Source organism: Grosmannia clavigera (genome assembly GCF_000143105.1).
Source record: "Grosmannia clavigera kw1407 unplaced genomic scaffold GCSC_140, whole genome shotgun sequence".
NCBI classification, from domain to species: Eukaryota; Fungi; Ascomycota; class Sordariomycetes; order Ophiostomatales; family Ophiostomataceae; genus Leptographium; species Leptographium clavigerum.
The window spans coordinates 2,178,076-2,201,187 of NW_014040801.1; the positions used below are offsets into that span (position 1 = coordinate 2,178,076).

Sequence of the window (23,112 nt, forward strand, 5' to 3'; positions counted from 1 at the left end):
GCAGCTCCAATTCGCCCTCCACGCACACCCACGACGTCGTCGACGACAATCAGTGGCGGCGAGCCGACCGACCGTGCGCTGCAGGTCGATTTCTGGGATGCAGAAGCCTCCTTCTGGCTTCTCCGACGGTGATAACTCTCCTGTCAGGACATCCAATGCCGCCATCCCGACCTCGCCGATTCTGCCGCACAGCTCTCCGTCCCAGGCGGCGCGGTCTTCCGTGACAAACGGCCTCGAGACCCAGCAGAGCACCGGCGAATCGCGCTCGCACCCACGTCGCCAGCAAAAGTCACCCTCTCTGGCCGACCTGCCGTCCTCTTCGTCCGCGAGAAGCAGGCGATCCACCAATCTGGCGGGCGAGAAGCCTAGCGGCAAGCAGCCGCCGAGGAATGGCCTTGTCTACGCCACGCCCATAGCTCTGCCGGTCACCGCCTCATCTTCATCCTCATCTTCGTCCTCATCCTCATCCTCCACCGCTTCCTCGCCGGCATCGTCACCTCCACAGGCCTTGGCTAGCTCGAGCTACGCTACCGAGCGGATGAACGGCGACAGCAGTTATCTACACGCCCAGCCAGACGCGCTTCCGGCCTGCAGCACGGCTGCGAGCGACTGCAGTACCGGCGCTGGCACCGGCAGTGTCGTGACCAAGTACGCCGGCTGCATCACCGCCCCCAGCATCATGGACAGGTCTCCACGGTCTCGACCTGTGGCTCACAGCAAGCAGCGGTCTCGCAATCCCTGGTCTATCAGCCTCCTCCCCCTCTCCGTCTCGCTGCTGGGCGCCGTCCTGTTGGGACTGATCTTCAACTCTCTCGTCACCCGCCAGCTCGACCCCAAGGGCTGTCGCATGGCTTACATGTACCCTTCCTACACTCGCATCGCCGACTTTGATACCGAACACACCCGGTTCGCCAGCAAATACTCGCTCTACCTCTATCGCGAGGACGGCTTCGATGACAAGACCAAGGTTGGCACGCCTCTCACGCCTCGTCCGTGCTTATACGTCTGCTAACAGCTCTCCAGCTCCGGGGCATTCCCGTCCTGTTTATACCGGGAAATGCCGGCAGCTACAAGCAGGTCCGCCCCATTGCTGGCGAGGCTGCCCAGTACTTTCACAACGTCGTGCAGCACGACCAGGCGGCGTTGCGCAGTGGCGCCCGTACGCTCGACTTCTTCACGGTCGACTTCAACGACGACATAACCGCGTTCCACGGCCAGACGCTGCTCGACCAGGCCGAGTATCTGAACGAGGCCATCCGCTACATTCTCTCGCTCTATCTCGACCCGACCATTGCGTACCGCGACTCCAACCTGCCCGACCCGGCCTCGGTCATCGTTCTGGGCCACTCGATGGGCGGCATCGTGGCCCGCACGATGCTGATTATGCCCAACTACCAGTCCAGCTCGATCAACACGATCGTCACGCTCTCGGCCCCCCACGCCCGGCCTCCAGTGACGTTTGACAGCGAGATCGTCAAGATCTACGACGACATCAACGGCTACTGGCGACGGGCCTATTCGCAGAAGTGGGCCAACAACAATCCTCTGTGGCACGTGACACTCGTCTCCATTGCTGGTGGTGGTCTCGATACCGTTGTGCCATCTGACTATGCGAGCGTCGAGTCCCTCATGCCCGAGACCCACGGCTTCACCGTCTTCACCACCACCATCCCCAACGTGTGGACGAGCATGGACCACCAGGCTATCTTGTGGTGCGACCAGTTCCGCAAAGTCATTGCCCGCACCTTGTTTGACGTCATCGACGTGCACCGAGCGACGCAGACGAAGCCTCGTGCAGAGCGCATGCGCGTTTTCAAGAAGCACTTTCTCACCGGCCTGGAGGCTGTCGCCGAGAAGGACATGCCGTCCAAGGAGCACTCGACCCTCCTGACGCTCGACAACAGCTACAGCACCATCGTGGCCCAGGGCGAGCGGCTCGTGCTGCGCCGGCTGGGCAGCTCGCCACGGGCACACGCCCATCTGCTGCCCATCCCGCCGCTTGGCTCGCTCGTAGGCAAGCGCTTTACCCTGATGACCGACCAGCGCCTGGATGGCCCTGGCGATGCCGGGAAGGTCGAGGTCCTGTTCTGCAGCGCGTTCCCCCTGCAGTCGAGCCAGACGGGCGCGTTTTCTATCAAGATCGACCTGTCGTCGGCAGAAAATGCCGGGTCGACGCGGCTGGCCTGCAAGAACGCCACCCAGGATGTCATTGAGCTGCCTGCATCGCGCAGCACGTCCCGCCACCCGTTCTCGCTGGACGAGCGCGACTCGGCGCCCTTCTCCTACCTGCAGTACAACGCCGAGCAGATTGCGGGCCACCAGTTCGTGGCCGTCATCGACAGGGCAACCGTGCCTACGCCCGGCTTTGTGGTGGCCGAGTTCAGCGACAACGACAAGGCCCGCCACTCGCACGACGTCAGCTTGCGCCATCTGCTGAGCTTCGGCCTCAAGGTCCGGCTGCCGGCGAACCACGCAATGGTGACGGAGATCCGGATTCCGGCGGTGCAGTCGAGCCTCTTGGCCTACAACCTGGAGATCGAAAAGCAGTTCTGCGCCGAGGCCTCGGCCGAGCTCTTCACGCCACTCGTGCGCCAGTTCATGTCGGAGCCGTTCGAGTCCAAGTTTTACGTCAACGCCCGTCGGGCCAGCGTGAGCCTGCATGGCACTGCGCCCTACATGCCGCCAGCGCTGAAGCAGAGCGCGGCTGACGAGACAGGCCTAGGCTTCCAGCTCTGGGCAGACCCGACGTGCAACTCGAGCGTGCAGCTGAAGCTGACAGTCGACATCATGGGCAGCATGGGCAAGCTCTACATGCGCTATCGGACCGTGTTCGCGGCCTTTCCCGTTCTCGTCGTTGCCCTGGTGCTCCAGAAGCAGTTCAGGGTCTACGACGAGACGGGCGTGTTCGTCTCGTTCTCCGAGGGCCTGAACGGCTCTCTGCGGCAGTCACTCCCGCTGGTCCTGGCATCGCTGACGTTGCTGTCGCTCTCGGTCGGCAGCTCGCAGGGTGGCCCGGGCTCGACGGGCTTGATGCCCTGGCACAACGCTACGACCGCAGCCCTGGACTTTCACCAGAACGAGCTGCTCGTGGGCACGCAGGACCCGTTCTTCTGGTTTCTCACGCCGTTGATCGGCGTCATCTGTGTCGGCGTCTGCACGGCCCTCAACTATGCCGCGCTGGCCCTGACGCACATCCTCAGCATCGTCCTGAGCCTGGCGCTGTCACGGCCGGCCTGGCTGCGACACGATCAGCGCAGCACGCAGCAGACCGGCCAGGCCGACGGACAGCAGCCACAGCAACCACAGCTCCCACTCCAGCAGCTCCAGCAGCTGCAGACCCAGCTGTACTTTGCGCCGGCGTTTGCGCAGGCATCGCCGCGCAGACGCGTGGTGACGACGATGGTGCTTCTCCTGCTCGTGACGACCTTTATTCCGTATCAGTTTGCGTACCTGGTCGCCTGTCTGGTTCAGATCGCGACGACGGTGCGGGCTCTGCGGGCTGCTTCGGACCTTCGGTCCACCATCAACTACAACTTTTACAACTACGTCCACTCGATCCTCGTTCTGATGCTCTGGATCCTTCCGATCAACCTCCCCACCCTGGTCGTCTGGATCCGGAACCTGGCGGTGCACTGGCTGACGCCCTTCTCGTCGCACCACAACGTGCTTTCCATCATGCCGTTCATCGTGCTGGTGGAGACGCTGACGACAGGCAAGATGGTGCCTCGCCTGACGACTCGGCTGCGGCACGTGACCAGCATTCTTCTCTTCGGCATGGCCATCTGCTCTGCCGTCTACGGGGTGTCGTATGCGTACATGATCCACTACCTCGTCAACCTGGTCGTGTTCTGGCTGTGCATCGTACACTCGACGGGCGAGCCGGGCGCCTGGTCCGTCACCCTGATCAGCGGCATCTTTGGCGATGTTGGCCGCGACGGAAAGCAGGGCAAGGCACCATGACACAATGTTGTAATGTGTGCATTCTTTCTGACCCAGTTTTCCTTGTCTACTGCATACGGCATGCGGCATTCGCTGTTCCTTTTCTCTTTCTCTTTCTCTTTTTGGCTTTGAATCCGGATTTTTGTTACGGGGGCAGGGGTAATCTATACATCTTCCTCATCGGGGTTGGATGTTTTCTTTCTTGGCAGCCGGCGCAATGGAGTTTTTTATTGTTTGCTTCGCTCTGTGCATAGAGCCAGAAAGCAGGATGCTGGAGGCTTATGCGGTCTGCCTTTTGGACTGCGTGTGGTTGTTGTCCTCGTACTTCACCACAAGCTGTCAGCCCTGTTTTGTCCCTTTTTTTTTCTTTTTTCGTGGCGCATCTGTCTTCCCAAACACGGGAGAGTGAGAGAACGAGAGAGAGAGAGAGAATTCAGATGGCGAGCACGGCGCCCCTTGTGTATATCTGCTATTGGCTGTTTCTGTTGTCCCCGTTCGCTATGCCAGCGCAGGAGCAGCACGCCTAGGGTTATCTGTGTTCCCCTCTCTCTCGCCTTCCCGGACGAAGGACGAGGATGGATGGACAAGCGGATCGGCGACGACAGCTCTTTTAAACGTTAATATCTATTCTTCGCCTTGGGGGGCAGACCAGCCGCGGCCGGGCCTGTCTCTCCCGGGGTATAATGTTGTTGTGGGATGGGGGATTCAAAGCTTTAATCTGTGGAACCAGCGGGAGCAGGGAACGGCCATCATGCATATATGAAGGAGATGGCACGGGTTGTAAGCAGGGGCACTGGGTAGCCCCGGGCTTTGCAATGCATATGCAGTGTAGATACAGGACAGAGCAGCAGGCCGAGGAAAAAAATTCCAAGACGTCTTCCAGACCGGATGATTTATTATGCCAAGGTGAATAAAGGACTGCAAAGATCGTAGTCACATATGCGTTGCCAATCATACAAGCCGCACGCCGGACAACGACGAAAAAGAGGACAAAAGAGGCCAAAAGAGAGGAAAAGACAAAGGAAAATAGGTAAAGAAAGAAAGACCAGCTGGTGGCTGTCGGCTGTCGGCTGTCAGGGTGCCAGTTGCCAGTTGCCAGTTGCCAGTTGCCAGTTGCCAGTTGCCAGTTGCCAGTTGCCAGTTGCCAGTTGCCAGTTGCCAGTTGCCAGTTGCCAACTGCCAACTGCCACCAGCCACCTGCCATCTGCCATCTGCCACTACTTGTCTGCCATCAGCGACTGCACCACGCGGCTGTAGAACTTGGCCGCCTGCGCCCGCGGAAACGAGATCTCCTCGACCAGGTAGTCGGGCAGCCGGCTGATAAGATCAGCGTCACGGCTGGCGTCGAGCTGCGGCATATAGACAAACTGGGACTCGTTGTCGTCGTCGCCGCCGCCGTCGCGGCCATGGCTGCTGTCGTTGTCGATGCAGAGCTTGAAATGCAGACTGCCACTGCGACCGGTCTGGATGCAGTCGTACAGTTCGCGCGAGCCGTCACGCCGCGCCGAATAGACCAGCAGGCCGGTCAGGTCGCCGTACAGGTTCTCCTTGAGCTGGACGACCTGACTGGCCGCGGCTGCCGCAGCAGCAGCAGCTCGATCGGCTGCCAGACCACCGTGGCCGGCCATCTTCTTCATCGCACTGCCCGGTACTACGCCGGCCACAGCCCCAGCCGCCACGCCCTCGGCCACCGACGTGCGCGCGGCCGCCAGCTTCGTCGTCAGCGACCGCGCCTCGGCCTTGGCGTCGCCCAGCGCTGCCGTCAGCTGGTCCACACGTCCTTGCAGTTCGGCAGCTCGTGCCTCACACGCATCCCACTCGCGCTTCGCTCGCGCTCCCTCCTTGGCCAGATCCCGGTACGTAGCCAGCTCGGCCCTGAGGCTGGCGATCAGCTCGTCCGAGACTAAAGGTCAGTCGACAGGAAAGAGAGAGAAAAAAAAGATATACACTAGAAAACACTCACTCTTCACCCTCTCATCCCCCTGCCTCTTTAACCGTTCAAAGTTGCGCTCGGCCTCCTTCACGCCAACGTCGCGCAGGTTCTGGAACCGGACCTCGAGCGAGTCGTGCTTCTTGGTCAGGTCGCCAAGCCGTCGCCGTACGGCCGCGTCGCCTGATGGTTCCGACGACACAGCCACACCTTTTCCTCGCAGCGCTGACGATGGCCGCTGTGCTGGTTGGCTGCGACGCATCGGCGACTGGAAGCCGGCCTGAGACGTCGCTGGAGGCGCCTCTGTCTGTGCGTGCATCGTCGTCTCGTCGTCGGCCTTCTCGTCTATGTCCATGCTGTCTGTGAGCTGCGTTGCTTCGTCCTGGTCGTCGCCCTCTTCTGCCTCTGCTGTCTCGTCCTGCTCCATCGACTCGTCTTCCTCTTCCACCGCTGCCTTCTTCCCCGCTGCTGCTGCTTTCCTCCTGCTGGCCTTGGGCGCCTCTTTGCCTTTGTTCTCGTCCTTGTCCTTGGCAGCTTGTGCACCAGCCTTGGGCCGTCCCCGTCCGCGGTTTTTTGCTGTCTCTTCTGCTTTGGCTGATGCTGCTGTCTCTGCGTCTGTGTCTTCGCCGTCCTCTGTAGAAACTGCTGCCGCTGCTGCTGCTGCCTTGCGCCCAGTCCGTCCCCGTCCCTTGGCTTTGGCCGGTGCAACCGCCTCAGCAAGCTGCTCGTTGGTCCGGTCTGCCAGTACCTGTCGGCTGGTTGCTGCTGCCTCTTCTGCTGCCTCTGCAATCGCTGCTTCCGCTGCTGCCGCTCTCCTGCGTATCGCTGCCGCGCTCTCCTTCTTCTGTGCTGGCTTCGTGATCTTGCTGGCTGTGCTTGACGCTTTCGTTGCGGCTGCCGGCGCCTGCTGCCGGCCTTTCTTGGGTGGCATGTCGCGGATGGATGTCGTTTTCTTTGTCGCTGTAGTCGTTGATGCTTTTGCTGTTTTCGCTTTTGCTGCTGCTGCTGCTGCGGTACCTCCTCCTAGATCGTCTTCTGAGTCTGATTCGACCAAGTTCAGCAAGTTGGACGAAGCCTTTGTCCTAGCCATATGGTAGTTGAGGAACAAAAATCGCCACGGTTGTTGTGATATGCAGCCAATTTCTCGTATTGACCCGCTGGGGATCAGGGATGACAAAGTCGTACTACGACGTATGTACTTTGTACTCCGTATCGAGCGGGAAAAGGAAGACTGGATCTCGGGGAACGGTGGACGTCGTGGAACACGCGGCTGTGGAGAGAGGACGGAAGAGGGGCAGAATTGTGCAGTGATTGGCGGTGTCCTACGCGCCGGTTGTCTAGACAACTGAGAGCCTGCCAAAGACCGTGCCCAAACAACCGTGTGCACAAAACCCCACCCAGGATCACATGATTGGCTCACACGTGGCAAGGGTTTCGCCAGCCGAGTTCAGCTCAAGAGAGGAGGCAACAACTGGGCCAAAGCCAACACACATGCCAATCGACCAAAAGTGCTCACCGCGTCCACCACCGCTGTCAAGCATCATTATCAACGGCAACACGCGCAGAGCCGCTGTCACCGGACATTCCTGCCATCTGCTTTTCGAATCCGTTTGATAGGCTTTGGATTGGCTCGTCCGTCACGTCTCTCTCTTCGCTCTTCTAGTCTTTTGTTTTCTACACAGTCGTCGCCATGGGGGACCGAAAGCGTGTGGGCGACTATGTCATGGATTTTGTCCTCTTTGCCGGCATGGTGGGCTTTCCCCCCGATGGAATGCAATGCACAATGTGACAGGCCGCTGACAGCTCTTTGTGCACACACACAAGTACGGGCCACGCTCTACTTTTTGTCCAAGAACATACTCTCGTCATTTGCGACCAATCTCGATCCCGACAAGGAGAAGCACGACCAGGCGCGGCTCCGGGCACGGGCCAACATCCAGCGGCTGCTCAAGGACCAGGGCGGCGACGCCAACGAGGCGGGCGGTGATGGAGTCGGCGAAGACGGGCTGCGCGGGCTCCGGCCTGAAGACCTCGAGCTCAACGAGTACGAGAACATGATCGCGCTCGAGGTGGTGCCGCCCGGCGACATTGCGGTCGGCTTCGACGACATTGGCGGCCTCGACGAGATCATCGAGGAGCTCAAGGAGTCGGTCATCTACCCCCTGACCATGCCCCAGCTCTACTCGCACGCCGCCCCGCTGCTGGCTGCCCCGTCTGGCGTCCTCCTCTACGGACCCCCCGGCTGTGGCAAGACCATGCTGGCCAAGGCTCTGGCCCACGAGAGCGGCGCCTCCTTTATCAACCTGCACATCTCCACCCTGACGGAAAAGTGGTACGGCGACTCCAACAAGCTCGTCCGGGCCGTCTTCTCGCTGGCCCGCAAGCTGCAGCCCGCCATCATCTTCATTGACGAGATCGATGCTGTGCTGGGCACCCGTCGGAGTGGCGAGCACGAGGCCAGCGGCATGGTCAAGGCCGAGTGCGTTACTTTTCTTTTGCAGCTCCTTCAGACTCCGTCTTCATCTCCCTAACACGTCTAGATTCATGACCTTGTGGGACGGCTTGACGTCGTCCAATGCGGCCGGCGTGCCGTCACGTATCGTCGTCCTCGGCGCCACGAACCGCATGCACGAGATCGACGAGGCCATCCTGCGTCGCATGCCCAAAAAGTTTCCCGTCCCGCTGCCGGCCGCCAAGCAGCGCCTGCGCATTCTGCAGCTGGTCCTCGGCGAGACCAAGCGCGACCCCAAGTTCGACATTGATTTTGTCGCCAATGTCAGTGAAGGCCTCTCGGGCAGCGATATCAAGGAGATCTGCCGCGATGCTGCCATGATGCCCATGCGCGAGTATCTGCGCGCCCACCACGCGTCAGGCAACCCGAACTCGCAGATCAACCCGGCCGATGTCCGCGGCCTCCGCACTGACGACTTTTTCACCCACCGCAACATGGAGGAGATACAGACGCAGACCCAGGTCCTGGCCCAGACCCTGGCACAGGCCCAGGCCCAGTTTCAGGCCCAGGCTCAGGCCCAGTTTCAGGCACAGACACAGGCACAGGCACAAGCACAGGCACAGCCAAGAGAAAAGGGCACCCGCCGCCGTTCACGCCGCTCATCTGCGTCGACAAAGAAGGCAGACAAGCCGGCAGCCACGGCCAATGGAGACGGCGATGATGACGACGACGCATACGAGGACGTGGACGACGACGAGTCCCTTCAGGCTCTGACAGTAGACTGAGCCGGCTGTGTGTCTGGTATCTTGGACTCATCTCTGCTCTGCTAAATGTCGTATTTTGGATATGTTGGGAGTTTGAGGTCACGTGCAATTATTTGTATGGGAAATGGGAGCATCTGAATTGGCGTTTTTGTATGTCATCTCTTTCTGGCTTAATAGGATATGCACAAAGGCAGGTGCCACGGCTCGTCTGAGCACGCCATCTCTGCTCCAAAATTTCTAGTGCATGACGCATTTTAGCGGACTACTTTGGCCTAGCGCACGAGTGGCGCTATGAGTCAGGTATTGCATAAACAGCGGCCGGGGAAGTCTCGCCTTCGGTTGCAGTCCGTCTTCGGCATTGAGAGAATCGATTGGGATCACACAAGTCGAGCAGAATCACGAAACGGTAGTCTTCCGGGATTGCTCAACGCGCAAGAAGGCAGTGCTGTATTTGTGTGGTCATTGTATCGTCCCAACTGTCTCTGACTATCTTGACGATCTCCAGTTTTTTCAGAGTGTTTTTAGACTTCCCCTCTCCGTTTTCGCTGGTCTTCTTTCTCAACTTTCTGCCTTGTTCTCACTCAGCGTTTGTGGGTGCATCGTTTGTGGACGCCTTGCTCTGTACGCTCTCACCTCTCACCTCTCACACGCGCACGCACACGCACACACCACCGACAATGGCCGAACAACCAAGCAGCGGCCCGTCCGCCTCGACAAAGACCAAGGAGGTCGTTCGGGTCGACCAGGACGGACACGCGCTGCCGCCGACGCCGGCGCCGTCGACGCCCTCCAATGAGCGGCGGCGATACGCTCTGGCGACGGAGCTGGTGTACACGGAGACCAAGGACCAGCACGGAGCGTCGAGCATGCCGATCTACCAGTCGGCGACGTTCAAGCAGACGTCCGCAGGTGGCGGCGGAGAGTACGACTACACGCGGTCGGGCAACCCGACGCGAACGCACCTGGAGCGGCACCTGGCCAAGGTGATGGGTGCGAGCCGGACGCTGGCGGTCAGCTCAGGGATGGGAGCCCTGGACGTGATCACGCGGCTGCTGCGGCCGGGCGACGAAGTGGTGACGGGTGATGATCTCTACGGCGGCACAAACCGGCTGCTGACATACCTGGCCAAGAACCAGGGCATCACGGTGCACCACGTGGACACGACGCGGGTCGATGCGGTCGTGCCGCTGTTGTCGGCCCGGACGGCCATGGTGCTGCTAGAGACGCCGACGAACCCGCTGATCAAGATCGTGGATCTCGCGCGCATCGCGGCCGCAGCGCATGCTGCCAGCGCGGCTGCGCTCGTCGTGGTCGACAACACGATGCTGTCGCCGATGCTGGCCAACCCGCTGGACCTCGGGGCCGACATCGTGTACGAGTCCGGCACCAAGTACCTGTCGGGCCACCACGACATCATGGCTGGCGTGATCGCGGTCAACGATGCCGACCTCGGCAACCGGCTCTTCTTCACCATCAATGCCACCGGCTGCGGGCTCTCGCCCAACGACTCCTTCCTGCTGATGCGCGGCATCAAGACGCTCGCCATCCGCATGGAGCGCCAGCAGGCCAACGCCCAGCGCATCGCCGAGTTCCTCGAACACCACGGCTTCCGCGTCCGCTATCCCGGCCTCAAGTCCCACCCGCAGTACGATCTGCACTGGTCCATGGCCCGTGGCGCCGGCGCTGTCCTCTCGTTCGAGACCGGCGACCCCGCCCTGTCCGAGCGCATCGTCGAGGCCACCCGGCTCTGGGGCATCAGCGTCAGCTTCGGCTGCGTCAACAGCCTCATCAGCATGCCCTGTCAGATGAGCCACGCCAGCATCGACGCCAAGACCCGCCAGGAACGCAATATGCCCGAGGACATTATCCGTCTGTGCGTCGGCATCGAGGACGTCAACGATTTGATTGATGATCTGCAGAGAGCGGTACGTATTTTCTCTCCTTTTCTTCTTTTTTTCCTTTCTTCCCTTCTTCCCTTCTTCCCTTCTTCTCTTCTCAATTTATCCTCTTTCCTTTCTCTAACACACCCAGCTCGTCCAAGCAGGTGCCGTCAGCCTCACCCTGGATGGCTTCCACGCAAACGGAGCCGGCCAGGAGGCCACGCAGACACAATAGGCAGTGGTGGCAAGAGAGGTCACTCTCATTAGGTTTATGTGTTATTAAGTCATGGTCAATGTAGTTCATCTGGATGGGTCATATACGGTGCTCTGGGAAAACCAAAAGAACAAAGCAACGTGGTAGCGGGCGGTCGACTTTCAATATACAGCATATTAGTTGGTCTTGCATGTACTTCGTACTCTGTTGAAAATCCACCATACAAAAGGTGGTCAATTGATGGGAACTAGCAGCCGAAGACTCGTCCACAGCCATCTATATGCTAAGACTACAAAGTCGGACAAAGGAAAACGGAGCGAAGACAACTAAAGCCAACCTTCCATAAGTTCAAAGCGCTCAATGTACCCGTAAACAAAAGAAAAGTGCTTGGCAAAGCAAAAGCGGGAATTTCTACAATCCAATCCGCACCATATACACTAAAAGTCCCGGCCAGGAAGCAGGATAGGCGCCACCAGAGTCCAAACGTACAGAGAGTAGCAAACCCACGAGCTGACAATCTTGACCCAGGTAGCCCAGTTGGTTCGGCCGACAGTGGCAAAGTCGCCGTCCCTAGTCGAGTCCTCGTAGTTCATGGTGAGCAGCGTGGCAACCCAGGCGGTGGCCAAGAAGAAGATGATGTGGAACATGGTGTAGCTGTATTGCGTGCTGCTGCGCTCGTCGTCGCCGGTATGATTGCCGCCATCGTGACTGCTGTCATCATCATCGTCGTCGTCGGACAGAAGCGCATCGGCCGGCAGGCTTCCCTCGGCCACGGCACGTCGCAGGGCCTCAGCACGCATCTCCCGGCGCGACGGCTGCTGGGTGACCAGGTCGTGCGACGAGTAGCTGTCCTCGTCGTCGTCGTCTGGCAAACGGATGGCACCGTGGCCGCCGAGGCCCAGGGTGTTCGTTGCAGCCCGTGTGGTGGTCCAGGCCACGGTCAACATGGTGACGATGGCGCCGATGACGACGGACGTGGTGCGCGTGCCCTGGGCCAGCAGCAGTGGGTTGCAGTGCTTGTCGGCGGAGGTGTCCGGCTTCATCGACACGGCCGACATGGTCAGGTACGTGCAGTAGACTGCGACCATGGCAGCCTGAGCCAAGCCGGCACGCGGATTGAGCTCTTGGACGCGGGGGTGAACCGAGACGGCCGAGGCGAGGACGAGGAAGGCGAGGTTGAAGCTAATGGCGGTCTGGTTGACAGAGCAACCGCTGGCGCCGAAGAAGACGTACTGCAGCACCGTCATGACGATGGAGGCGAGGTACATGCCCAGAGTCGAGCCGACGAGCACGTAGCGCCACACGCGCGACTCGCTTTCCTCGATCTGCTGCAGGCAGTACTCAGCCCACGAGTGAGCCATGTCGACCAGCAGGATCAAGCCGAGCACGAGGAAGAGCATGGCGCAGACGAACGCGATGTAGTTGCCCCAGAAGATGAAGAAGGCATCGGGGATCAGAAAGGAGAGCACGATAAAGGCGAGCCAGGCAACGATCTTGGGGCCCCAGTAGCCGTTCTGCAGGGCCGCGCGCGGATGCTTGGACGAGGACACGCCGACGAGCAGGCCGGCAAATATGAGGTGGAAGAGCCCGAGGGCAAAATTAATGCGGTGCACGGCCAGCCAGCCGTAGCACTGACCGGTCGGACAGTTGATCTTGACGTAGTCCAGCATAAGATGTTCGAGCTTGTTGATGGCCCAGGGCGTTTCCATGATCCAGGCCAGGATCGAGTTGAGGACGAGGATGAGCGCATAGCCGATGCGCGTCGCAATGCTGGCTATGTCAGGATGCAGTTGAGTGAAGCGTGAGAGTGTGACGAGACGAGAGACATCCCACAAGACCTACCTGTTGCCGCATTTGCCACAGGCACTGCAGACCATGGAGCATGTTGCCGCACCGCAACAGCTGGCACCAAACGAGAGCAGCTGGCCGTGTTAGCGGTCTAATCGCAAGCTGGGACCAGAGAGACAAACCGTCGAGACGCTCGGCACCGCCAGGAGCGGAATCGAAAGCAAGGCACCCATGTTGGCAGCCTTGGAGAGACGTAAACAGAAGCCCAGACCGACGACCAGGACGGGGGCGGTAAGGCCGGAAAGCGGACGAAAATGGACGCAGAGGGCGCAGAAGTGGAGGGTAGTTGGTGGTTCGGAATGCACAACGGACCTGTCCGCTGTAGGTTGAAGACAAAGGAGACGAAAGAAGGCGAATTCTGCAAGATGCTGTTGCTCCGTATCTTACGTCGTCATGAGACAGCCACGCCTTGTAATGCGCCACATGTCACGTGATCGTCTGCACGTGTCGGTGTGCTTATCAGCCTGCATTGGCTCGTCCTGAAGCGGCTTGAGACAGAGCTGACTAGCGGCGCGCGCCTTCTCAATCTCGGGGAACTCCTTCATCAGAGGACAGCTGGATCGGAATCCCCAGTCCGACTGTCCATCAGCCATCCGGCGCCCAGTACAGCCCGAATTCCGCTTCTATTTCTGTCGCCGCTGCTGCGTTTTCTCGAGCTTCCTACGTCTTGCTCTCCTTTTCTGTATCATTTCCTTGTATCATTTCCTTGTATAGACTCCTATCCCTTTCCTTATCTCCACCTTCAGCGTCTCTGCACAGACATCTACGTATCAATCTTACTTGGCTCTGTGCCTGCGGCACATACATAGCGGCTGCCAAGAGCGAGACGAAGCTTATCCAGGCCTCTTGGTCTCCAACTCTCTAGATTCAATCTACCACGTCTAGACTGTAGGCGAGGCGCATCGACGTCTTCAGCCACCGCAGCGATGCATGAAGGGAAGTTACATCGAGCACGCATCGTGTCGAGCGTGGCAGCAACGGTGATTTCGCTAGCCTGTGGGACAAACGTGAGTGTTATGTGCATGTGTATGTGTGTGTGTGCCCTGCTGACCTGCTCTCCGTCCAGTATGTGTACTCGGCATGGGCGCCGCAGTTTGCCGACAAGCTGCAGCTGTCGGCGACGCAGTCGAACCTGATCGGACTCTCGGCCAACCTGGGCATGTACTCGCTCGGCGCGCCGGTCGGCATGTTTGTTGACGGCAAGGGTCCGCGGCCAGCTGTCGCCGTCGGTGCCGTGCTGCTCGGTCTCGGCTATTTTCCGCTGCAGCAGGCCTTTGTGGCCGGCGCTGGCGCCGTGCCTGCTCTCTGCTTCTTCTCCTTTCTGACCGGTCTCGGCGGCTGCATGGCCTTTGCCGCTGCCGTCAAGACGTCGGCCCTCAACTGGCCGCATCACCGTGGCACGGCCACTGCCTTCCCGCTGGCCGCCTTTGGCCTCAGCGCCTTTTTCTTCTCCGTCCTCGGCTCCATCGCCTTTACCGACAACACCGCCGCCTTTCTGTTGCTGCTCGCTCTCGGCACCGTCTGCCTCATCCTGCTCGGCTTCTGTTTCTTGCGCGTGCTGCCCCACGGCCATCCGGCCGCCGCCGCCGCTCCCTACGACGCCTTGCCCACATCCTCCCCCGACGCTATCGGCATCGACGACGACGACGATGACAGCCTCGCCGCCAAAGCCGCGTCGCGCAAAAGCCGCCGCGGGACTGCCGCCCGCAGCGAACCTGGTACGTTGCTCTACACCGACAATGGTCGCGATCTCGGTAGCAGCGAAGCCGACGCAGCAGAAGCAGCAAACGACAAGGGCACAGGCGCACGCGAGCAGAAGGCGACCACCAGCACCGGCCCTGTCACAGCCTCGGTGGCCGCCGCCCCGTCGTCTGCTGCCCTCTCGGAAGAAGATGCCGACCACGTGCCCATGGACGAGACGTCTTCTCTCATGTCGCGGACCTCTTCACTGCCCGGCGACGTTTTGGTGCAGAACAGTGTTGATATGGATCGATCCCACCGTATAGACATCCGCGGTTGGAAGCTGCTCAGCAACATCGAGTTTTGGCAGCTCTTTTCCATCATGGGCATCCTCTCTGGGATTGGCCTGATGACGATCAAGTGCGTTCTTTTGTCTTTCTTTCTCTCTTTCTCGCCCCCTCTCTAACGGCCTACAGCAATATCGGACATGATGCCAACGCGCTCTGGAAGCACTACGACAGCTCTGTGCCAGAGAGCCTGCTGGTGCAGCGGCAGCAGATGCACGTGGCCATTCTGTCCATCGGTAGCTTCGTGGGCCGTCTTTTGAGTGGTACGTCACCGACTTTTCCCTCCTGTTCCCTTTGTCTCCGCATCTACGTATCCGTGCTGAATCGGGAGCAGGCGTCGGCTCCGACTTTCTCGTCAAGCGGATGGAGGCCAGCCGGGTCTGGTGTCTGGTCATCGCGGCCAGCGTCTTCATCGTGGCCCAGCTGCTGGCCCTAACCATTGTCAATCCGCACTTCCTGGCCCTCGTGTCGAGCCTTTCGGGTCTTGGCTACGGCTTCCTCTTCGGCGTCTTTCCCTCCATTGTGGCCGAGTCGTTTGGCATCCACGGCCTGTCGCAGAACTGGGGCTTCATGACCCTGTCGCCCATCGTGTCGGGCAACGTCTTCAATCTGTTCTACGGCTCCGTCTTTGACCGGCACACCGTCACCGGGCCCGACGGTGAGCGCTCGTGTCCCGACGGCATCGAGTGCTACCGTGCTGCCTATGTTGCTACACTGGGTGCCTGCGGGCTCGGCCTCGTGGTCACGCTCCTGGTCATCCGGCACCAGTACCTGCAGCGGCTCAAGGACGCCGGCAAGCGCAGTCTGGAGGATTGAGCCCGGCACAAGCCATGCAAGCCACGACTGCGGCCTTTTGGATGTGGTTGTGGCTAACATCGGACTGATTTTTGCGTCCGCAGAAGAATCTATTTCCTTAATATTGGTTTACGTTTGGGTATTTCCTGGATTTTTTTGGATTTTTTTTTTTTTTTTTGCTTTTAGAACGGCGGATTTGGTGCAGCCAGTTTTGCAGGCGACCACGTATAGAACCTTATAGATCATATCATTATCGAGTTTGTTTTGTCGAATTGCTTACGTTACAAGGGATGGCGGCACGGCTGCGAGCTGTCAGTGGATGGCAATTGCCGGATTGGCGCTGTCAGAATGCCACTGACGTCAGCACTACATTAAATTTCTAATGATTTATGCATGTCAAAGCGGTCGTCTTGCTGCGATTAGATTGGATCAGCAGCATCTGTCTCTATGGCCCCTTTGCTCGATTGCGCCCTTCGTTTTGCTCTTCGCTTGTGCGTTTTGTGCTGCTTTTGCCTTTCCTCAATCGGCTCCGCGAATGGCCTTGACGAAAGGGCCTCTGTTTTAGTTGTCCTTTTTGCGCCAAAACCGACAAGATGGGATTAACAGCCATCGGCACAGGGCTTGGGCATGCCACTGTTGCTTCGGATGCATCGGGCCCTGTCCGGTTTATGAACCCTACGACGCGCTATGTGGCCGTTCCAAAGGTGCATGCGGGCAGCGTGGCAGCAGGGAGAAGTGGCAAGAGAGGAAAGAAGACGGCCGAACTGCCACAATGCACATCAACGGCAACACCGGCGTCTCCCAAGGTGCGACACCAGGTGTATCACATCTGGCGCAGCCGAGACAACCGCAAGGGACGACATGCCGTCGTTGTCAGCCGGGCATTTTACCTCCATAGTCTCCGTCAGCGCATCCACGATCTCGAACACGAAGAGAAGAGAGCAGCGGCAGCACGCCACGCGGCAGCTCTACGGGCCACCAGCTCGCTGCGGGAGACGCTGCGCGGCATCGGCAAGATGGCTGTGCGCTGGCCGGTGTGGGACATCTCGTTCGACATTGCCCTGTTCTTCACGCTCGGCTCTGCCATCTGGGTCATCAACGCCTTTTTCGTCTGGCTGCCGCTGCAGGCACCTGCCACCAGCTTTGCCAACGAATCGGGCACAGGCGGCGGTACGACTGCGCTGGCCGGTGGCACCGTCTTTGTCGTCGGCGCACTGCTGGGCATGCTCGAGGCTGTCAACGAGAACGACGGCGACTGCTTCGGCTGGGCCCTCGAGGAGGCCATGGCCACCGTCGGGACGAACGGCAACCCGCTGCTGCTGCTGCTGCTGCCACGTCCAGACGCCTGCCGGCACCACCAGGCGCAGCGATGGCGGCTGCTGGGCAGCAAGGCCGAAGACGACACAGCAAATGGAGCCCGTCGCCGCCAATGGTCTTGGTGCCCGTCGTGGCACGAGCTGCGCACGCACTACCTGCACGATATCGGCTTCTGGGCCTGTGCCATCCAGGTGGTGGCGGCCACGATCTTCTGGATCGCCTGCTTCACCGGCCTGCCGCCCGCCTTCGACCGGCTCTCGCTGGCGGCACAGAACGGTATCTACTGGCTGCCCCAGGTTGTCGGCGGTACCGGCTTTGTCGTCTCCAGCCTGCTCTTCATGCTGGAGACCCAGCCGTGCTGGTACCGGCCGGCTCCGGGCCTTTTGGGCTGGCACATTGGCTTCTGGAACCTGGTCGGCTCCCTCGGCTTCACGCTGTGCGGCGCCTTTGGCTTTGCGGCAACGCAGAGCGCCGACATGAACTACGCGGCCGCGCTGTCCAGCTTTATCGGGTCATGGGCATTTCTAGTATGTCGGCTTCCCATCTGCTTCTACGATATGCTAATAATGGCGTGCAGGTTGGCAGCGTGATTCAATGGTATGAAAGCCTGGACAAATATCCAGTGACAATTAAAAGCTCAATACGCGGCGAGAGCCTGGACTAGCCTAAAAGTTTGTTGCATATTCTTGTAAAGGTGTTAATCTTGTCATGCCGGGTCTGGATATACTCAGCCCCGTGTGGAATCTGATAATTTGAAATGGTCCAGAAGCAGACTGACAACAAGCCTCAAGCCTACAGCAACATTACCGACAAGATGAGATCGATCCGCACATACTCGACATGCTCATGCAACCTTGTACCGAGGCCCTGGACTGTCAAGCTGCACTGCTGCCGGTTGCCGAACTCTTACATGTGATCCATGTGATCCGTAAACATATCGGCGACCTGGTCCACGACCGCTGGCTAGTAAAATAACAGGAGCAGTCCGCAAATCTTAGAAACCACATACATCTCAACTCTGGTTCACGGCTGCGCAATCGTCCTATGTGAGCGGCCGCCCCGATCATGGTAACACTCGCATGTCATCAGCTCATTTGTGCATGTTGCGCGTATTATCCTATCTTTTACGGAGTCCAGAGGCCATGAAACAGGCCTGGCTGTACATCGTGTCCTGCGCCACAGCAAAAGCCAAACCGGAAGCGGCAGCGGGGCCTATATCAGGCCTGTATATACGTCGTAGGGCAATTGCTCAACAAGACAGGCGTGAAGGCTAACCATCTATAGTGGAAGGTGCCTATTTGTCTAGCGGCACCTGCCGCTTTCCGGACTCCCCGCCGTGCAAGGAAAACGGCTTTGCACATGCTTCGGAGGACAGCTTCAAGACAGTCTCCACATGGCCTGGCCAGCCAAATGGTCCGCAGGCGGCAAGGGAGACAGTCAGTTCGACGAGTGCTCGTACTCACTATGTAGCATCTAACGGAGCACATAGTACGAGCAAGCCGCGTCTCGCTAGTGTGAGGCAAAAAGCAGGCCAGAAATGGCGGTATATCGGCGCGAACAGGTTCCAGACCGAGGAGAACTCGTCAGTTCGCCAGACTGGCCTAGCGAGACATTCAGAGACGACATGAAGCCAGCCACAACGCCACGGGGAATTGGGCCCGGTTAAGCGCAACAGGAGGTTACACCCTTGCGTCCTCCTTGCGTGCTGCTTCGGGTTCTCGTCTCCTTCCGCCGGCGGCAAAAGGGGTCCAAAGGAGACGCTGCCTGGCCGCGGCCGACCGCGACTGTGGTACTGGGTCGCTTCTGGATCGGTACTGCGTACCTGGTAAGTAATTTACAGTGCCGGTTGGTTGTCCTGGCAGTGCAATGATTGCAAAGATTGGCAGCAGATGGAACGTCTGTGGTCACACCCGGGCTGTGTCCCACTCCGAAATTGGAACACGACGTGGCCAAGAAAAGGAAGTACGGGGTCGAAGAAGCAGAAGAAGGTGGCAGAAGAGCCTGTCAAGGCCAGAGAACATGCCACACCGTACTCACCGCTGGCCCACTCGCCATGTACCCACGGTCAGTAACCAGACGTCTGTTTTTCCGGTTGCCCAGAAAAGGGGCTAAATCGGTCGGCAGAGCACCTGCCATTGGGCACGGTGGCATGCGACGCTCTTGCTTCGATGCGATGGGAGAGGACGGAGTGCACACGCATCGCGACTAGCTGTAAGATACTACGGCGTATGTTAGATACGAAGTACCTGTCATTCTTCTTGTAGTACGGAGCACTGCAATTTGCGGAGCCTCTTGACCCGGAGACCCCCATCAAGGCTGAAAAAGCAAAGAAACATGACAGCCCCATTGTTGCAGCAGCGTTTGGATTACAGCTCACTCCAGTACGTCGTACGCCGACGGCCAAGAATATACAATGATTTCCATCACATGAAGGAGCCATACCCTGGGAAATTGCGCAGGGAGTGAGCATTTTCCAGAGTCTGTTGCTGCTGCTGTTGCTGTTGCTGTTGCCGTTGCCGTTGCTGTTGCTGCCGCTGTTACATTCGCATTTAACTTCGCGTCTGCGACTTACGAGGCCTCATTCTTCTTCTTTCCCACGCATGTTTCCTCATTCCCTTCTCCCCACATTCAGCTTCTCCGGTGCGGAGTATTATACGGAGTACGGAGCTGTACGAACATATAACTCTTACGGATACCGTTAATTCGAGACATGTAATTGGTTAATCTCGGATGTCCAAATTCGAGAGGCAAAAGTATGCAAAGCGGATCGAAGAGAAAAAGGGGGGCCACTCCCACGCAGTGCCGCGTCTATTATTTCCCACTCATATCTCTCTATCTGAAGAGGACAGGGGTCAGGAATTGTCCGTACTCACTGTTCCAGCAAAGCCTAACTTCTCTCGAAAAGGGGGACGGCGCTTTTTATGAAACGCAGTTCCGACGACCGGGATTGACAAAAAATACTGCTCTCGACGGTGCGTGCAGCCAGTGTCAGCCTTCGGGGCCTAAACAGGGTGTGCTCGGGGAGCAGGAAAAAAGACCACACCGGTCCAGGGTCGGGATGGACGGACGGGCTTCCATAGACGCGTCCTTACTCGCCAACACTCTCGTAAGATGCGACGTACATCTCAGCACACGTCTCTTACAATGGCAGCGCTCCAGTGATTGTGGCTCTCCGTCGGGGTGCATGAGCCGGCCTGGGTACCGCGCTCGGTCCTCGCCAACATGCCGACACAGATGGGGTAGTTGAGTCGAGTCGCTCGTCTCCGGCAACCCTGCTATCGAGAAGCCACTGCTCGTACTATGTATGTACGGAGTACGACGTATGTCCATAGTACGAGGCGGAATGCCCGTGCAAGTACGGATGCCAGCGCACGTACGATGAAAAAGTCGTCCAGGCAGACTGCACGGATAGCGACCAGGATGACCTGGACCTGGACCCGGACCTGAAGCTGACTGAAGCTGAAGCTGGACGTGGCGACGACGACGTATGGACCCGTATCTAGGTCATCGTGGTTACAACTGTGTCCGTACATACGACGTAGTATGTTCGGTCCCCGTTGCAAGGCACACGCGCTGCATGTGTGCTGTGCAGATGGTCGGCTGCACATCAATGTACCGGATATACGACGTGGAAGCCGTAATCGCAGAATACGATACTCGCACATAGACGCGATGTAGCCCTGGCGGCGGATTCGGTGGAGGCGTTGCGCAGCCGTGGGATGAAGAAGAGGCTGCCGTGCTCTGCAACCTTTCAGGCACAATTCTTACGACCGAGATCCCTGCTGCCGTTGGCTGCATCGCCTGACCTTTGTCGACGCGATGGACGATCAGCAGCAAGTGAAATTGCGCCTCTTGTCTCTTTCCGGATGCACTTGCCCCGTGCATTGCCTGTTTCTCACTCCAACCTCTGCAGCTTGCCCGTTTTCCACCCCAGCCCTCCTCTTTTTTTTTGCCTCTAACGTTTCAGCAACACAATCACACTAACGCTTGCCCCAAATCGAGGCTAGCATGGGATGGCTCCACCCCTGATTTTACTAGCTGATATGAGCAAGGTAGCTTACCTCTGTGCCCCTGGAAGAGAGAGCTCCGGACTACGGAACATTGTATCTTACAGTGTAGAGCAAGCCTCGTACTTGCTCGTATATGCTATTGTGATCAATGGCAAAGGCCCGCCAGGAACGGGTTGGCCCTGGCCGCGACGCCGCAAGGTGGACCGCCTACAGCACCGTGTTTCCCCATCGACCCAATCGCATGGCTTTTACGCGCTTTCCCGCCTGAGAGAGCTCTCATTTCGAACATGTCCTGTTCTCCGTATTCACAGATCTCGCCCGACGCAGTTGACAGCCGGAAGGGAGATCCCTTCCTCACGAAGAAAGACTGCTCGAACAGAGCTGAAGCCGCTAAGCCCAATACAGCTGTCTGCCATCTGCACCTTTCGACGGCGGTGCGTCTGGCGAGTGCATTGGGCCGACGGCTAGCCTGCCTAGCACGCTTGCCTGATCGGGGATTGGTCGATACGTGGCTTCCTCCCGGCTGCACGGGACGAAATCGCAATCCAATAAAACGCCATGGCCTGGGAGACTGGCAGGATGCTGCATCACGAAAAACATTTCGACGAAGAAAAGAACAGTTGCTCTGTACGGGTACGGAGCAGGAAATGAGAAGAAGAAAACCGGGCGCCACCATCTTGGAAAACGTTCCGGCGCCATGCCCCATATCCTCTCTCCCCTTCCTCGACAGCACGACCAGGGTAGGTCTATTTTCAATTTCTCTCGTCCTCTTCTCAACTCTTCTCAACTCTTTTTTCCCGTCTCGTTCTTCTCCCCGGTCGTGTCGCGTCGAGCCGGCATCACTTTCTCAACCTCAGATCCCTGTCGGCCACCCACCCCGGCCTGCTCTCCACTTTCTCATCACTCTCGCCGTTCATAAGTCCCCCCCCACCTATTATTCACCACCAGTACCTGCATACGGAGTACAACTTGGAGCACACGCCATACGACGTACAGTTCGAGGTCAACCCACCAGGCCGGTGATGGCACAGTGGAGCACTCGTCGTTGTCCTCACCCTTGTCCGCACCGCTGGCCGTTGTATCTTGTTTTCTGCTCCCGAGCCCGGGCCACCAATACACGCGCTGCAAGCTAAGCATCTCTCGGCACCCTGGCTGCCACACCCTATTTGTCCCTCATCCTGGAGAGAGAGCAGAGAGAGAGAGCAGGAGAGACAGAGCAGTTAGCCGTCCGTGTTTTGTGTCTCTCACCCTCGTGTTTCTGCCTCTTCTCCTACATTTCCCTCTCGTGTCCACCCTCGCTCATTATCCGTGCTCCGCCACTGTCTCTATTTCTCTTCTTCCTTCTTCCTCCCGAGAAGCTCTCTTTTACTTGAAGCTGCCTCGCCCGGACCTCCAGCCTTCTCACAGGCGAGCTCTCATTTTTCTCTCTTTCGTTCTTCGAGGTCATCTGGCCACCTCGTCAAGCTCACGACGCCGCCTTCCTAATACCGCTTTCTGGCTTACGAAAGTCATTTGGACATCTATTCGCAATTTAACGCGTTGCATTCGCATCAATCCTTTTCTATTTCTTCCCGCCGCTCTGCGCGCAGTTGGCTTGTCAGGACACCAACTTCTCCATTCCAACCAGCAGGCTGCGGTCGGACCAAGGCTCCGACGTCAGAACGGCCGTATCGCCTCAGCCTCTGTCGTTCAATTCGTGTCGCGCATATTAACTGGATCCCATCGATCGTATCTCACTGTCAGTGAGCTGGACGCCTTATTTGCGACTCAAACTTCCCTTTTCACGCCATAGGAGCCGTCGACCATCCGGCTCAAAGCCAATTGTCCATTTGCACGACGTTGTAGCTTAACGTTGTGTCACACACCTTGGCTACGAGCCGCCCAGTTATCTCGGCATCGAGCCGTTTTGGGTCTCGCAACATCTGGATTCGCTGAT

At 58.6% G+C, this 23,112-nt stretch overlaps 7 protein-coding genes across 7 annotated transcripts; 5 read left to right on the forward strand and 2 right to left on the reverse strand.

Annotated features, from left to right (window-relative positions):
- Positions 1-97: 97 nt before the first annotated feature.
- Positions 98-3,960, forward strand: CMQ_981 (GPI maturation protein; the record flags this gene model as incomplete). Its single annotated transcript, XM_014318060.1, has 2 exons — positions 98-967; positions 1,024-3,960. 2 exons carry the CDS (start codon positions 98-100, stop codon positions 3,958-3,960), a joined length of 3,807 nt encoding a protein of 1,268 aa, XP_014173535.1.
- Positions 3,961-5,156: 1,196 nt separating this feature from the next.
- Positions 5,157-6,959, reverse strand: CMQ_375 (chromosome segregation protein; the record flags this gene model as incomplete). Its single annotated transcript, XM_014317454.1, has 2 exons — positions 5,157-5,842; positions 5,903-6,959. The coding sequence occupies 2 exons, from the start codon at positions 6,957-6,959 to the stop codon at positions 5,157-5,159; spliced, it is 1,743 nt and encodes a 580-aa protein (XP_014172929.1).
- Positions 6,960-7,559: 600 nt separating this feature from the next.
- Positions 7,560-9,106, forward strand: CMQ_381 (ATPase family aaa domain containing protein; the record flags this gene model as incomplete). Its single annotated transcript, XM_014317460.1, has 3 exons — positions 7,560-7,619; positions 7,723-8,348; positions 8,410-9,106. The coding sequence occupies 3 exons, from the start codon at positions 7,560-7,562 to the stop codon at positions 9,104-9,106; spliced, it is 1,383 nt and encodes a 460-aa protein (XP_014172935.1).
- Positions 9,107-9,762: 656 nt separating this feature from the next.
- On the forward strand, positions 9,763-11,200 carry CMQ_753 (cystathionine beta-lyase; the record flags this gene model as incomplete). Its single annotated transcript, XM_014317832.1, has 2 exons — positions 9,763-11,010; positions 11,117-11,200. 2 exons carry the CDS (start codon positions 9,763-9,765, stop codon positions 11,198-11,200), a joined length of 1,332 nt encoding a protein of 443 aa, XP_014173307.1.
- Positions 11,201-11,616: 416 nt separating this feature from the next.
- Positions 11,617-13,200, reverse strand: CMQ_1463 (uncharacterized protein; the record flags this gene model as incomplete). The annotated part of the gene is made up of 3 exons (XM_014318542.1): positions 11,617-12,949; positions 13,022-13,101; positions 13,150-13,200. 3 exons carry the CDS (start codon positions 13,198-13,200, stop codon positions 11,617-11,619), a joined length of 1,464 nt encoding a protein of 487 aa, XP_014174017.1.
- Positions 13,201-13,953: 753 nt separating this feature from the next.
- On the forward strand, positions 13,954-15,870 carry CMQ_1603 (major facilitator superfamily transporter; the record flags this gene model as incomplete). Its single annotated transcript, XM_014318682.1, has 4 exons — positions 13,954-14,034; positions 14,094-15,127; positions 15,184-15,317; positions 15,389-15,870. 4 exons carry the CDS (start codon positions 13,954-13,956, stop codon positions 15,868-15,870), a joined length of 1,731 nt encoding a protein of 576 aa, XP_014174157.1.
- A 572-nt stretch (positions 15,871-16,442) lies between these two features.
- CMQ_1293 (uncharacterized protein) lies at positions 16,443-20,971 on the forward strand (the record flags this gene model as incomplete). The annotated part of the gene is made up of 6 exons (XM_014318372.1): positions 16,443-17,693; positions 17,744-17,763; positions 18,801-18,991; positions 19,438-19,547; positions 20,499-20,651; positions 20,834-20,971. 6 exons carry the CDS (start codon positions 16,443-16,445, stop codon positions 20,969-20,971), a joined length of 1,863 nt encoding a protein of 620 aa, XP_014173847.1.
- Positions 20,972-23,112: the final 2,141 nt, after the last annotated feature.